Source organism: Hetaerina americana, unplaced genomic scaffold, assembly GCF_022747635.1.
Source record: "Hetaerina americana unplaced genomic scaffold, ioHetAmer1.1.p SCAF_1, whole genome shotgun sequence".
Lineage (NCBI taxonomy): Eukaryota > Metazoa > Arthropoda > Insecta > Odonata > Calopterygidae > Hetaerina > Hetaerina americana.
Window position 1 is genome coordinate 13,658,907 of NW_027286069.1, and position 17,338 is coordinate 13,676,244.

The window sequence follows — 17,338 nt, forward strand, 5'->3', positions numbered from 1 at the left end:
TGGCCAAACAATTGGGGCACTTGATTGCATAAAATCCTGAGGATTTCAGTGGAAATTATGTTTCCGAGATAGCTAAATGCATCAGTTCGGCAAGTTGAAAGTTCATAGTTCAAGAAAACTTTTTTTTCGGCTTGGAATCCATACCCTTCCGCTTTCCCCAACTATACTTGTGTTCATCCTGGTTTGCTAACATCCCTTTTCCCTATATTTATATCCCGATCAATATGTTTCACACTTGGGCAGGTATTTGAATATGTATGAGTATATGAGTGTGTTAAAGCATTGAATGGTGAAATTTTGACTCATTTCTATTAATTTTTACAAGGGAAAAAATGTAATCATTTTAATTTTCCTTCATTATGTGGAAGCAGTAATACCATGAGTACATCAATTACTTTTATTGGGAATGAGTGAAATAATCATTGAAAAGATTATTGAAAATATTATTGAAATAATAATAAACAAAATATATCAAAACAGGGAACCCTACCATTCCTCGGCCCTCCAAAGCCATTGCGCGTGTGAATGGACATTGCTGCTGCCATCTCACTTAGCTTTGGATTGATATCTTGTTTGGCCTCTTCAAGTACTGCAACCAATTCACGCGCTTGTTTTGCATTGTTTGTAGTGAAGAAAGCATATGCAGTTCCAGACTGCTGACATCTCCCGGTGCGACCAATTCTATGGATATAGTCTTCTGATGAGGAGGGATAGTCAAAGTTGATAACAAACTTCACATCCTCAACATCTATAAGTGAATGCAACATCTAATGAGAAACCTACATCAAACTCAACAATCGTAAATACATAACAAAAACCAAATTCAAAGCCCTTAAAATATCCTTTTCTTGAGAGGAAGTCATCCTGAAAGCCAACATTCCTCATTCATCAATTGTCTGCGCACCAAAGGAACTTGTCTGAGAAAAGACCAATGTTTTCATTCTTAGATGACATTTTTTCATGCAATAAATCAATTAACTAGCTTTAATTTTTCAATGACACTTCTTGAAGTAGCAAAATTAATGGTAAATTTGGTTAAAAAATCTTGGTAAAACAGAAAAATTACTTGGAAAATGAATACAAAGTGTGAACGTTGTTACTGATGTTTCTCATGGTGCATATGTCTCTCTCACAAACACTGTTAAAAAAGATTCCATTTAGTAACAGAAATGTACAAACTAGAATTTAAATACAGTAAATTCTGGATTATCTGCGAGTATATTGTGGCTGCTCTTTCTATCACCTCAAAATTTTAGTAAAATAACAATCATTAGCATAATTTAATTCTTTAAACTTCAACAAATTTAAAAAAAATAAAAGTTCTAAATCTTTGGCTTTCTTAAAAGTTATTAATTTTAGAAAATAAAGAATTGTCAACAGTATTTAATGTTTCAAATTAAAAATTTTTGTACAATAAATACTTTCCCATTATTGTTTCACTTACATTATTACCCCTTAGTATTCCAAGATCTCCTTTAAAGGCAAGCAAATACATGATATCAGCGTCAAACTCTATCACTATTGAGAATTTAGGCAAATTTTATGGGTACTGAAACATTCCTGAACCTAAAGCTAAAATGAAGTCGAGAACAACAACCTTCTATCTCCAGAAACAAAAACTCTAAGGTGGAATGGCAAAATAAAAATATCAATGCCATGAAAACTATTTTCTTAGTACGACAATAGTAGCATAACTTTACAAAATCTACCTTTTTTTGTACTTCCAAAGTACAAAATTTATGTAGTTAGTAGGCATTTCCATTACAAAATGGTTGTTTTTCATTAAAAAAATAAAATTCTGTTGATATCTTAACATTTTATTAATTATTGATGAAGAAATGCATTCAATTGAATCCAATCTATGAAACCGAGTCAGTAATGACATTTTGCTTTAAGTTGACATAGAATTTTGGTCTCTCATCTACTCACCAAGGCCTCGAGCAGCAACGTCTGTAGCTACAAGTATTGGAGATTTCCCAGTGCGGAACTCTGAAAAAAATTAAATTTCAAAATGCATTTGCTTACTGACAATACAAACAAATACATAACTTACCAACATCTAACATGTAAATCTGACACAAATACTATGCAGGGAGAGGGATCAAACAATCTGGAGGAAAAACTTGTGACAAACCAGTAAAAAGAAAAAAATGAAAGATTGCATTTAAAAAAATATAAAAGAAGCAAAATACATATTGAGCCAATTCACTGTTCAAGCAATTCTGTGCCATTTTTAATTTCTGCTTCTTGCTTTTAAAGAATGATTTGCACACTAAGCTAATTTATTTAGTTAGATATTTATTTTAAGAGTATTTGAAATAAATTTAGAATCACAAAATAAATGATGCTGGGGGATAATGAAAATTACTTTGAACTTTACTCTGTTTAATTGAAAGTTGAAATTTCTACTCAAAAAACAATTATTTTTTCATATGATTGTCACATTTTTTGAAGGTTTTTGAATCCTTTCGCAGTGTTTATTAACCCCTGCACACACATTAAGTCTTGATAAATTCCTAATAACAAGATCTGATCATGTTTGAAATAACAGACTATTACTATGCACCAAGAATAATTCACTCTTTAGTGTTGTTTTTTTGGCATGTGGTATTTTTCCTTTTTACGGTTGGTGACCTAACACCCCCCGCCACACGCCCTTGCGGCGGCTTGCGGGGTATTAAGTAGATGTAGATGTAGTGTATTATTTATGAATAAAGTGCCACAGCATTTTCCCGAATATAATAGGTCTTTAGGACCAGGATTCTTTTGGCAAGTGTCAAAGCTACCCAACCCAGCCAACAACACCCTTCATAGTTCACTATTTCAAGATATGCTGGGAGAAATTAGCATTTTCATATACTTAAACATGTAGCAGTGACGTTGAAATTACATAGGGATTATTAAAATACAAGTGGGATATATTGAAAGCCTCTTTGGGTTTGCCTGGTAGGCAAGATTTTTTAAGGAAGGAATTCGTTTGACATACCCTCATCTTATTCCTATGAAAGTTTGAAATGAACAAATTTTCATACATTTCCAGACTATAAATTATTTTTGTCATTAAAATGCACTTGCTAACTGTTAACATGACAAGAACAAAAACTCATAACTATGTTTCCAAAAATATTAGAGAATATTGACCCAAGATATCCATATGGTCCAAAATATCACAAATCTAGTAATCAAGTATATTCTGCCCATTACTGAAAGAAGAAATTCCTCGTGTTGGTACTTCCAAACATGAATATAATACTTGTGAGATCATAGGACACTTTAATGACACCACATGTATGTTTGTTCCAACTGCAAAAATCTTTTGAGTGACCTTACCTTTTTGTGTTTCGTGATTTTTTATAACCACTTTCTAGAACTATAACCATTTATGTTTACTAACAAGAAATGGAAATATTACTTGTATATTACAGCTAAGAAATGATAGATGTAAAGAAACAGTTTTTAAATGAAGATCTTAAGTTGAAATTGATTTAATAAAACATTTGAGTGATCGAAACATGATAGCACGCCATCATACCAATCATGAAATAATTTTAAAAACAGTCAGCAGGAATGAATAGCAAAAAACATGACTTGACAAAGAGGTTTCCCTTATCCACCAAGCTTTGTTTATCATGGTTCCCGCTTATATGTAAAGAATGTTTTGAATATTGGACAAATTAACCATGGACTATTTCCCTACAGGGGTTTATGTAACTCTGCCAATAACATACCAAATTTTTAGGTTCTCATTACATAAGGATTCCACTGTGTCATAAAATACAAGATCTTTCCTAATTGGAGTAGGACTAATTTTTTCCCATGGGTGATGGTTTCTCTGGCTGGGTTCGAGGGAGGGGAGTCTCAGGAAAGGCTGGAGGCCAGTGGCAGTTGGCTCCCTGCCTTTGCTGATCATTCATTTGTATAGCCTCTATAACATGACCTCGTTACGCTCTGTCATGAACCAGTTATTGGAAAAGCCCTCGTCATCATATTTTGCGTGAAACTGGGCAAAACAGGGAAAGAAACTCATGACATGCTCAAGGCAACTTAAGGAGATGACCCCATGGGTAGACTAGTTGTTTAGGAGTGGCACAAATTGTTTCATAGGAAAGAGAAAGGCGTGCGCAAAGTTGGTGCCGCGAGTACTCTTGGATGAACCAAAGGAAACTTGCACATGGATCCGCAAGTGCTTGTCGACCATGCGAGTGACGACCCAAATTTTTTAGACAACGCCCCAATAGACTTCTTCTTCCTCCCCCGCCTCAAATCTGTGCTGAAAGGATGTCACCATGGCTATGTGGAAGTGTTAAAACAGGCCGTGACGACGGAGCAGCATGTGGATGCATAAGGGTGCTACTTTGAAGAATTTTGAGTGAATGTATCAATCCTGGCAATAAATATTTTTAATAGACCGAGTTCTACTACTTTTGGGACAGACCTTGTAATTCACTTATTTTTATGGAGGTGACCTTAAAAACAGAAAAGGTTGGTAAAGAAATTAATTTTATCAAAAACTACAGTTAATAACTTCTTACATGATAATCATGTATAATTAAGAGGAAAAAATAATATTTAGTAAAATTTCCCTCACCAGAAAGAACATGATCCCTTTCTGGCTGAGACTTGTCTCCATGAATGCTCATAGCAGGCCAACTGAAAATGAGTGTGATATCAATACAAGATTCCAAATAGCTATAGTCATCCAAATGGCATAATAAATGCATGTATTAAAGCAAAAATTCATATCATATTACCAATACTAATTGAATTCATTTAGCACAAATAATGAAAGTACAAGCTTGAATGTTTGTAACCTTTAACCCTATTAACATGATAAGTTGTGAATTATTTTTAAATTTCAAATATTTCTTAATAGTATATACCTAATAAACTTTGATTTGGATATATATGCTACGTCAATGGCATAAGGATTTTATCTTCATAGGTGGGATTTAGTGGATTTTACAAAGAATTATGAGAAATAAATTACTTAATTATCTTCAATTACAGAGAAAGATTATGGACAAAACATGCTACCAGTAGTAAATTATGACAGCAGCTTGAAAATATAATTAAACATTGAAGAATGAAAAGCAATACGGAGATCAAAATGCATTGAGGAAACAAAAGAACTGAAAAAACTTTTTTTTCAGCTCTTTACTTGCAGTTGCAGTTTTGTAAGTGCAACATGGATATTCCAAAATTAATGATTATACTTTCTAGAAGAACTATCCTCCATCATTAAACCCTTGATAAAGTGAAAGGATCAACAAACGATAACAGATATTTAAACAATAATGTAAATTTGATAATAATGTAAGATATTATAGCAGTCTACCAATACCAAACTGGTTTGGTGATCAGCAAAAATAAGTAAATTTCCACAGTCAGGTCTACACAAAATGGTCAAAATATAATCAATACAGGTACACACATCAATAATGTTAAATACAAAATTTTTTGGAGCCTATGTGAAAAGCTAATGAGCTACTGTCCCCTCAATGTTACACATTTTACCAACAAAATCACTCACAGACAGATGCCACTGTGTGTTCAGAGGACCTCAAAAAATGCATTTTCATTAAGATCTAAACATCTAATACTTGCATGACAAGAATACCTTTCCTACATCATGTATTGAGAAAGTCATGAGGAGTCACCATTTAAGGTTCCTGATATTTAGTATTCCTGAAATACTCAGTATTATGTATACCATTAAAATCCTGAGCAATAGCTATAATGAATGATTTTATAATTCAGCCTTACCCTTCACGTCTAATGGACTTGGTGATGTCATCCACCTTCTTCTTAGTTTCCACAAATATTATAGTCTTCCAAACTCTTTCAGTGCTAATTTCTCTCAGAAGTTTTGAAAGCCTTTATGATAAAAAAAAATGTAAAAATAAGTATCACATATATAAAATGCATTGAATTTTTCTCAAGTCAACTGTCAAAAGAATTTGCATTCTTGGTTCCTTGAAAGATATACATTAACTACACTAATAAACATAGATTAAGGTTTTTTTTATGCTTTAGGGTTCAGTGGGCAACCAGAACAAGATCATCCATTATGAGAGGTAGTCATCCTTTGTGTGCCTTTCATGTTACCAGTACAACAAAGAACAAAAGAAAGACATGTTATCATTATTAATGAGCATTAATATTCACGATCCAATGTCTAGGTTTCCATTTACTCTCCAACACAGACTTTTGTAAAATGCTATAGTGATTTTTATAAGAAGACTTGCTGGTACACAATATAAGGCTGTAAAGAGAGGCAATCATCCATTATATGCCCCTCATGCCACTAATATGATGAAGAACTGATTACTAGTCTAAGTAGGACTATTAATAACTACTTACTTGGTTTGCTTTTCATGTTCCTGGCAAACATCAACAATTTGCAAGATATTATGATTGGCTGCAAGTTGCAATGACCCAATGTTGATTTGGATGTAGTCTTTAAGAAAATCTTCAGCTAGTGCCTGCACCTCTTTGGGCCAAGTTGCTGACCACATCAATGTCTGCCGATCTGGCTGCAGATCGAAATATAATTCAAGAGACATTCACTTTTAGGTGACAATTAATTCACATTAAGGATCTGACATGGCAGGCTCTTCCAAGGGAGTTCCAAATAGTGCTCACAAAAATAATGTAACATCATTAAGGATGGATGTGAATATCTATATAACTAGCAGTTGTTACAGAGCATTCACACATTAAATTTAATCATGATTTATTATTATTCCTCATGCATTTCTGACAGGGAAGAATCCTATCACAGGTAACAGAAGTCATTAACTGGATATTAATAAAGCATTTAAGGGTACCGGCCCAAGGTTAATTTTATAGGTGAATGCAGAGCTCAAAGTTTAAAAATTATCATAGCAGTTTTAAATTTGAGGACATGAGACAAGATCACATGCTACTTATTACAAGGAACAACTACTTTTACATTGCAGTCCGTTTTTCTCAAATCTAGTGAGTAGTCATAAATAATGATAAATAAACATTAACTATACCATAAATTTTGAGATAAAACATTAAAATGGACAAAGAAAAAAAAACAAATATTCATTCCTTTTGGCCTTCAAAGTTAAAAATTATGAGCAGTTATGTTGAATTGGGATGTTAAGTACTTCTCACATCAAGTATATTTACATTCATTGCACAAATTCACATAAATTGGTGTTTACACTCTTAAATTAAATAAAACCATGAGAGATATTTAATTGTGAACACATCAAAATATACTTTTATATACTAACCTAAATTTTTCACACTTTTTTAAACTAGGTTTTGATGCAAATCAAAATCACATGATAAAATATAAATGGGCATTTGAAATTAATAATTTAATACATAGGACTAGGATTTGCACTTTGAATATAGGACTTTAATAACATTCATCAAAAATCACCACATTTTTATTAACCCAGAAGGAAATCCTTTAAAAGCAACCTAAATGAATTGTACTTATAAAATGTTTTAAATTAAAAATGCTTATCTCAAAGCTACAACAATAATAATATTCTAAGTCTAATATTCAAAATAGAATGCTTTATTCAATGATTTGCCATATAATCTACCAGACAAGAATAGAAAAGCTGTCTTACCCTAATTTGCTCTACAATTTTCCGTATCTGAGGTTCAAAACCCATGTCCAGCATGCGGTCAGCCTCATCTAACACAAGGTAAGTACAACGCCGAAGATTGGTGGTTCCTCTTTCCAGGAAATCAATAAGGCGCCCAGGGGTTGCAATTACAATTTCCACTCCCCGTTCCAAGTCTCTGGCCTACAAGTAAACCAATGAGAATAACATAAATCAGCATTTGAGATGTAGGTGTTGAGAATAAGGACAGAAAGTAAAATAAGTGATTAAGTTAAATGCAAGGTAGTGGAAGTGAAAAGGTTATAGAGAGAAATTTGAAGGAGAAAGAAGTGGATGTGGCAGATACTGCATTGCATTAGGGTGCTGAAGACTAGCAAAAGGAAATCAAGGTAGAGGGAGGAGCATAAGGAACACGTACAACTCAGGATATTGACCTATTAGTTGGACGCCTATATAGTAAAAATATCCATACAAAAAACTGAGATGTTCAGAGTATTACCTGGGGTCCTTTGGGTGCTCCTCCAAAAACACAGGTGTTCCTTATATAAGAGGAAGCACCAAAGTCTCTAGCCACCTGCTGAATCTGCTGTGCTAATTCCCTAGTTGGAGCTAAAATGAGAACTATTGGACCTTCTCCTCTGCTTAACTGCTTTTGATGATTAATATGGACCGTTGCAGGAAGTATATACTGAAAATTTAAAATTTATATTAACTATTGCACTTTCATAATTTTACAATATAGATACACAAAGAATAATATGAATATACAAAGAAAAATTTCCATTACATTGTTCTGTCAGAATTATTATTCATGAAAAATAATGCTCATGATTATAGGTATTTACTTACTACACGACATACATTACTACTGCCACAAAATTTGGCAATATCAATTCTACAAGGCAAATTCTTAGAAATAACTCATGAATGTCATATTGAAACTGCCTAACAAAATGAGTGGAACCTCATTTACTGCTGCTGAGACAATGTTTAAGCAAAGTGATTTTCAAAATTCTGGCTTCAATGAATAGCTAAATTAAGAGTGTTGCATCATAAATAAGCGCAAAGGGAATAATGTTAATCAAAATAAGGAATACTATACATGAAATACCAACAATTGCACTAATTGTCTTTCTTTGTCTTTATCCAAAATAAAGAAATTTCTTCATGAATTCCAGAAAAAGACTTTATTGTTTTGAGTTTTAGGGCTATAACTGAAAATTTTGCCTCATCATCTTTGAAGTAATATACCAGTAAATAACTAACATACATGACTGATTGTAAAACAACCCCATAGCCTAACCTAACAGTGATAATAAGAATAAAATCACCAACTTTTCCACAGTGCAGACAAAGTATTTTTTAAAATATTTATGACTTTCTAGCTGTAATGATTCAGTTTTATCTTCAACTTAACATCAATAATTTTAGCTTAAATGACCTCAGCCTATATTAAGGTGTAATGTTCTCTGCTGACTAGCAACTTACTTTGGAAGGGCAGTAGCAGGTACTGGCACATAGCATCAGAAGATTATCCTGCACCTACCTAAGTGTGAGATGTAGGTGCAAACCATTGGGACTTTTTTCTGAACGATAAATCTAAAAATGTATGGCACTGAATGCAATAATTTACAATGAATAAGCTAAAAATATACTGCTTGGTGTATATTAAAGAATAGGGAAATGTGATTGGCATGAACTTTTCAAAAATATTATGTGCATACAAACCCTAAGTTGATGTTTCTTCATAACATAAAAGCATGTGAAATGAAGTCTATCAACTAGCAGTAATTTCAAAAATCTCATTTTTGAAGAATACTTTACTCATAGTTAGAGCTTATAGGAGATTATGCTGAAAAATGAAGACTTTTTTTCCGAAATTTTTGTTTTCTATGTTGGTTTGGGAACTTGGGTTTGGTCGGGAGTTGGTATAGATATTATTTCGTGGATTCATCTCCAATGCTGGTAACATGATCACTTGAAGAGGATAGAGCACTTAGCTATGGCTAGTTTCAAGGATTCAGAATCCAAAGACACTTCTGGACATCCCCAACTTTATCCAAACTATGATTACTTTGGTAACAGACTTATCTGGGAAACCACAAATAGAACAGAAATCAACTGACCTTCCAGCCTAGAATATGAAATACACAGGCTTAACTTAATACAAGAAGAACTCTAAACTCGCCAAGGAAATCACACTAGCCTCCAAGTACCTACATTACTGTAGTTTATATTGAATTAACGTAATACTTTTATGTTATCAAGATTCTTAAAAACATAAATGGTTTCTCACTGGTCAATTTTAATTGTTTCCCTAGAACTAACAGCCGCGTGAATAAGAAGGACATCAGCAACTTGGACATATTGAGTTCCTTCTGCAAGCAGAGAGAAAAAAGGCATAATCTGCTATGCTAGGGACTAACATCAATGAATCAAGTATCCTCAAATTTAGAGTGGGATAACGCTCTAAAGTTCAGGTTCACCAGTAATGGATTACCCTTATAATATCTGATTACATACCTAAATATAACCAATTTATGCTACATAATTTCATGCAATGTTACATCATTGGCAGAGTAGGAGTTTGAATTTGGATCACTATTATACATATATAAATTTATACACATGTTATTTTTCATATGCACTCATAACTACATAAAAACTCCATTGGTGGTTTCGAGGAGATTATTGCCTATGGTTTTCCAGCATTCAAATCACCTCAAACCCCCTTTTCACCAAATTTGGTTGAAATCAGCACATGGTTTCAAAAGTTATAAAAGGGCACTCGTACAGCACTACAATTGCATATGGCCTTTTTCCATAGACCCTAAAAAATATGTAAAAAAGAGTACCAATTAATAAGAATTTTGTACAAATGATACCTTGGAGATTGTGCTTAGTTTCTTCCAAATTGAGCTGTTACTTCCCACAGTATGCATATAAAATAACAGTTTTGTGGGTTCTTGACCAAGATGTAAATGAAATTAATTTCAACAAAAAATAATGAGTACCAATGTGTCATTTGCTTTAAATGCTTCAACCAACTAAAATATCAAGAGCATTAATAACAGAACTCATGATCAATTGACTGGCAGGGCAAACATTTTTTGAAAGCTCTTATGCTTAATACAATTATGAAATAAGTAATTGATTATGAACATACTGAATTACATCACAAACATGAAAACATTACAGAACATTCCTGAGTAGTACTCACGGCTAATGTTTTCCCTGACCCAGTTTGAGCAATTCCAACCATATCTCTTCCACTTAAAGCAATGGGCCACCCCTGGGCTTGGATTGCAGTTGGCTCAAGGAAACCTTGTCTCCTGAAAAATGAAAAATTACAACATTTTAAACACCCACAGGTCGTATAATCATTCTAATCCAACATTTTGCAGACCAGGAGAAGAGTCACACGATTCACATTTTTGAAGTTTTGTATACACAGGACTTGGAAGAACTTTCCCTACCAAAAATACAAGATATCGACTGCTGAAGTAAAATCTCCTATATTTTCAATACAACAATGTTTAAAAAGTGGGTATTTTGAGTGTAAGCCAATCATAGATAATAACACATACCCATATCCTTTAGCACATCTTGCAGAATAATTTAAAATCTCCACACTCTTACAACAGTTAATGGCCATAACACCACAATGGGGATGTCAAAGCCATATGCTGATAATAATAATTAAAATTACCACTAAAACCCTCATTATAAAATAAAAATGCACTAAGGAAGATCACAAGTAACAAATGCAACAAATGGAAATCAAGACTCAAAAGACTTAAGAGTGAAACAACTCATTAGATGAAAATATAGGTTCACTTTATTGAGTCCATTTACCAAATTTGCATCACAATTAAAATGTACCGATTTAGCAAGAAGTAACTGTCACCCAATTGATGAATTTAGCGAAATGTAATAAATCATTATCTTGTACACAAGGATCACTGACATTTACTCGCAAAAATATTGTTTTGGAGCTCAAAACTACAACCTAAAATTGGGTATCTTCAAAAACAAATACAGATGTTTTGGCGTGACACCAAGAAACATGCTGGATATTAGCAATGGACAGCTACAGTTATTTAGATATCCTTTCATTGCAGATATTATGAAGTTCTAGAAAAATCCCTTTGCTTGATAATAAACTTCTGATGTACTATTTCAAAGAGAAAATTTTTCAAATCCTTTCCTTATTATTTGAAACACTACAGTCATTCCCGAAACCTTTTCCTAGACACTGCACATTTTTTTCTTTGAAAATCCAGGTCTGATTAGATTAATTCTTTTAAGACCTTCACTAATCTAGACTATATGGGGCCTGAGGCAGTGTAGAATATATTGTCTATTTGGACTATCCTGGATTCGACGAACATTACACCATATGATACACTCCTATTCTTGTGTACCCTTGTTGGCCAAAAATTTTAGGGGCTCTATACCATTATTGCCTCAATATGTGAAAAGATCCCAATTAAATATGTTCCTATTAATTCTATTCAAATAAAATATATTACAAATTTTGGCATAAATAAAGCAGGTAACATTTAAAACAAATATTTATACACACTTGGCTATTATAAAAATGGCATCTACTGATTAATCTATTCCCATGAATTAAGATAAAGAATTGGGTGACTGAAGCTTTTATTTTAATAAATTAGACCTTAAACTTCAGAAAAAATGTGCCAGCTATCTGTTTTCTGTAAGTGGAGGTGACTAACAGTTAGAGTAATATGTGCCTATAGGGATGATTGGGTAATTTGGTACCGTTAGATTGTCCAGGGAATGGAGAAATGGTGGAGAGAAACCCACCATCAGCATTGGCCTACCATTAACGATAGGCACCAAGCAGTCAGCAGTTTAACTTTATTCTGTCAGGTGGCATAAAAGTTCTCTAAACAAAATACCTCTAATATGTATCAGGATACCACTGAAAAATCCTGATACCTCCAGGATACAAAGCCTGAACATAGTAAAACCATCATGATCCTTTCTAGCAATCTATCATAATTTTCATTAGTAATGACACAATATGGTGGTTACTTTTCTCCAGCATACTCAAAATTTTAATATCCTCAGTTAAAATATAATAACCAGTACCATTGTTCGACATTGCTAAATCATTTAAGATCATCAAAGCTTTTTCAACGTCAGCACATGATGCAGTAGACAGAATTACCAAGCTGTTGAAATAATAGTGGCCTGACAGCATTGGTTTGCATTTTTCATAACAGATTATTTCATTGGAAATGAATTATTGGGATTTTCATTTGTCTTTAGTACCTGCTATACAACTTTTACCTAAAGAATCGGTTTGCATAAATAATGACTCCTAAATGATCCATTAGCTAAAATAACATTTGTATCATTTAGTGGCAAAATGAAACATTTTGTTTCCTTCATTTAATTCCAATATACTGCACAAATTTTCTACGTCAAAATAGGACAGTGAACTGTCCAAAATCAACCGGTTTTTTTTATATCTTCCTTAAGAAGTCTTAATATCAATTTGGTTTTTTTGGTTCCTTGTCATAACTCTATATAGAGTCATAACTCCAGTATAACATGCACTTGCCAAATTCTTTTACTGTACAGACAATTTATTCATTATCCTCCTCAATGGGCTTGATGAATTAAGTATCACAGTCATCAAAGTTGTCAGCAATCAAAAATCATGGTGAAAAATACCCTATGGGGTTTAATTTATCAAAGTTCTGGATTAATAAGTACTTTCTTGAGTCTAGATTAAAGCGTATTTACTGCATCTGCTATTATCAATATATTTATACCAGTGGATGCCATCAAATGGATGCATCATGGATAATTCATATTATTACAGGGTTATGAAATACATTATTTTTGACAACCTCTTTTAATCTCATCTACATGACTATGTATGCAATTTGATGTAAATGGTAATCTATTTTCTAAACACATATTAATATCATCTCAATCTCACCATAACACCTTCTACCTTTACTTAACGAAATGCATATTTTTAGCACATTGTGCACGACTGTCCAATACAAAAGTTTGATATTTTCTTCATGTTATATGTGCATTTTGGCAAACATTTCACCTTAGCCATTATCAGACAGTACAATAAGGAGCTTAGGTGATGCTTACCGTATTTCATTCATCACATAATCGGGAAAATTTCCTTCCTCAAAATGCTGATTGGGATGTGGTATGTTATTCCCTTTGACAGTAATCTCCTTCATTGACCTGTAATGATTAACCTCTTCGATGGACCTATAAATTACAGATAAAAATAAAAATTTAGTAAATTCAATTTCATTCCACTGATACTAATAGTTTGTACCGATATACCTGTATATCTAATGGTATCTGGTACAACCAATATTCCAGTAAAGTTGTAATAAAAAACTTTCCCTATGGTCCTAACCATACAGCACTTACCCAAATATCATTTAAACTATAGTTAAAACATGGTTATAATAACACCAAAGCTGAGGTCTTGTTCTATTCATAATGATAAATACCACCGGATGGATTGTGACATTCTCCAAGGTTAAAAGAATGGTAATATATTTCACAAATATTCATTTTATAGAATATGGCCAATTTAGAAGCCACAGGAGTGTATCATTTCAGTGCCAACTGCTTAACAAAGTTATTTTAAAATCATGGCTACACTTTTCCCATCATTCAACCCACATTTTATATTTTTGCTTTGGCAACAGATATCCAAGTCTTTCTTTGTGGTAAGTTTAGGCATGATTTCCTCAAAAAGATGAATATACTCAATCTGACCTCTTTATCATTTCTTCCAAAGCTTTAAATAAATGTGTATGTACTTATGTTTTGTGCACTGAGAATTCTTTAGGTACCCATAATTTCCCTCCATCTCAACTTCTTCTAAGCATACATGTATGGCTACTAAGCCTTATGCAAGAATTATCATTGCAAACATTTGTCCATTCCCTTCAAATTGCAATGACAAAAAATAAATGATAAGAAAAACATAGAAACTGGCACCAAAAGAATCCAAACCAGCTTCTAACAAAGTTGTTGATGACTACATAAAATGTTTGACAATTAATAATTCTGCACGTTTCTACTAACACTCTGAGGAATTCAAGAACATAATATCATCATTTAGCTATACTTTCCTGACACCACACTTGATATGGTATTCTTGTACAGATACCTGCCAAAATTTCCTTACTAGTTTCCACTAATGCTATGACTGACTCCTTTAAGGTATCTCTAGTGAATTCCACAAGTTAAATCAATATTTATACCATTAGATATTAGTGCATATCCAACATAATGCACAAACCAAATTTTAAGGAGCTAAAAATAAATGCAGTAATTAACATTAAACCCATGACGCTAAGCAAAAGTGGTTGGCGTTAAAATATGATTCATAACTTCACTAACATTGGTTTACAACAATCTCTCAGTTGAAAGAGAATATTTACTCATAAGACAAAGCGGATCAAGACTTATACAAGAAGGCAAAATGCAGTTTTTCCATCGCATGCCATTCCAGTATGTTCATTTGATACACTACATGATGATGTTACAGGCATAAAAAGGGTAGTACCTGGGGTGATTTTAACTTCATTAAAGTGCACATGCCTGATAAGGTATGTAGTGAAATGTGGTTCTTTAATAAGCTGATTAAGAAATCAATTCAGGAAAGGCATGGTAAAATATTTGTTAGTCATTGAAGAATCCACAAACATTTCATAAACTCAGTGTTTGCATTTATATATTTATAAGTATATTTTCCTTAACAAAGCAAACAAAGAATGAAATGGAATTTTGATGGTTAATTGCTGCAATAAATGAAAATGGAACTCATTGCTGAGATAGAAAAGTTTCATAATGCTCAGAACAGAGCTGAGACACCTTACTGGTTTTTCATTTTGACATCAAAGTTCGTGGTGTGCATAATTCTTCTTAAGGCAAAAATCATTTATCTTCTTAAGGCAAAAAACCTATTTAATTTACATAAAAAGTAATTGTTTCAGTCTGCTTCTATATTGCAAATATACTCAAATTGCAGTAAAATTTCTCCAGTCATGCTCAATAGATTCTCTACTCTTTTAAGCTTTTATAAAATGAATGCTTCCTTTCATTAATGATGCCTGAATTAAATAAAGTCGTAAAAGTGAAATTAATTTGATTTATAGGATAAAACAAAACCTAGGATAACGCATAAATGAATCAAATGAGCAGGAATTTAATGATACTGTCCCTACCCAATTTTCATGTACATATATATTAATATGAGGATGTCATTTACAGTGTATTATTATATAACTATAGGAAGGTGTTTTCAATTATTTATACATTTTATAATTTTTTTTACATTAGGTAGTATAAAGTAAGGGTAAGTAGAAAAGAGAAGTAACTAACTCTCATCTATGTATGGCAGTACATTCAGAAAATGTCAAAAAGAGCATTTACAGTATGCTTAAAGGTATGCATAGCCAGAAGAAGGAAAGAGATGCAATGGCCAGGTAAAAATTCATACAGGAAAACCTATATATATTTGAATATAAATTGTAATCAATCCAGAGGTCGGTTCGGTAGGTGACGGTAGTTCACCCAGTACTCATTCACACATCAGAGCAGGGGGGCCAGTTCCTTTCCCTGTGCCGGTTATGGTTTCCCCAGAAGAACTGGTACCCAAAAATCACATATCCTGGGTAGTGTGTGTAGTGTACACACACATCTATGTCTGTGTGTGTATGTATATATATGTGTATATAGTGAGATTTATATCTGACATGTTCTATATTTTTGTATGTATGAATATGCAACAAATCTCCGGATAAATAAATGAATTATTGAAATTAACACTTTCATCATCTTGAATTTTGCTGGAAGATGTTTTTCATTGTTCACTTTTTATATTCAATCACTTGCAAATAAGATTAACTATTAGAAAACATCTATGACTTCAATTCAGTGACTTCTCATTGAAGTTAGTCAAGTTTTTGAAATGTTACTTGTTTGATGGAGTCTATGTCAATAGCCATGCAAATAACATGACATGTGAAGATAAATGGATTTGATATGTATAAATATACTGCAAAAATGAAGCCTCGTTAAAAATAAAGGTTCAATTATGGCATTAAAACAGAAACAGACTTCAGCAAGTTCAATCTTGCAACGGTTTAAGTGCAGAGCAAAGCATTTAAAGAGATCACGATGGGTTAAGCCACTAAAAATACGTGCATAACTAAAATATTCACTAGAGAAAAACTATTTTATTAAAAATCCCATAGGTGACATAAAAGCAGAACAATACCATATCCAATCAGAAATTGAATACTTGACTGTGAATGTTTGGATACTAATGATAGAAGGGCAAAACTTGCTGAATATTAACTAGGAAGTTTGGTATAAAATATATCATTATGGCAATAATGAAACCCTGAATTCAAAAAAATGATGTGAAAGTGATGTATTTTAACTCAATTTTGTCAGCAGACGTTTGGATTGAAAGCCTCCTGCATTTATATACACAGTCTTTATAGACGTGTTGCCGCACGCTGTATAATACCTTGATTTACCAAAAAAAGTGTTTCTTGGCCTGTATTGGCCTGCTTCTTGGCCCTATGACAGTTAAACTGAACCGAAGAAAATGAAATGATTATGCAGTAATGAAATAAATGTAAATTTAAACTCATAACATTTAAAGGCATACCTGGGCATGTAATATAGCTGCTGGA

General features: G+C 32.8%; 1 protein-coding gene across 6 annotated transcripts in view; it reads right to left on the bottom strand.

Annotated features, from left to right (window-relative positions):
* Window positions 1-17,338, bottom strand: part of LOC139688508 (uncharacterized) — a 39,215-nt gene that overhangs the window by 16,531 nt on the left and 5,346 nt on the right. For 5 of the 6 annotated variants that reach the window (XM_071586049.1, XM_071586039.1, XM_071586027.1 and 2 more), the window contains 9 exons: window positions 13,755-13,880; window positions 10,831-10,942; window positions 8,110-8,298; window positions 7,614-7,793; window positions 6,361-6,533; window positions 5,764-5,874; window positions 4,589-4,650; window positions 1,930-1,989; window positions 491-748 (listed from right to left, as the gene is read on the bottom strand). In XM_071586049.1, the coding sequence (XP_071442150.1) occupies window positions 491-748; window positions 1,930-1,989; window positions 4,589-4,650; window positions 5,764-5,874; window positions 6,361-6,533; window positions 7,614-7,793; window positions 8,110-8,298; window positions 10,831-10,942; window positions 13,755-13,880 (1,271 nt within the window). Of the gene's footprint in view, window positions 1-490; window positions 749-1,929; window positions 1,990-4,588; window positions 4,651-5,763; window positions 5,875-6,360; window positions 6,534-7,613; window positions 7,794-8,109; window positions 8,299-9,098; window positions 9,196-10,830; window positions 10,943-13,754; window positions 13,881-17,338 lie in introns of those variants that run through there. The other variant, XM_071586067.1, reaches the window with a different exon arrangement.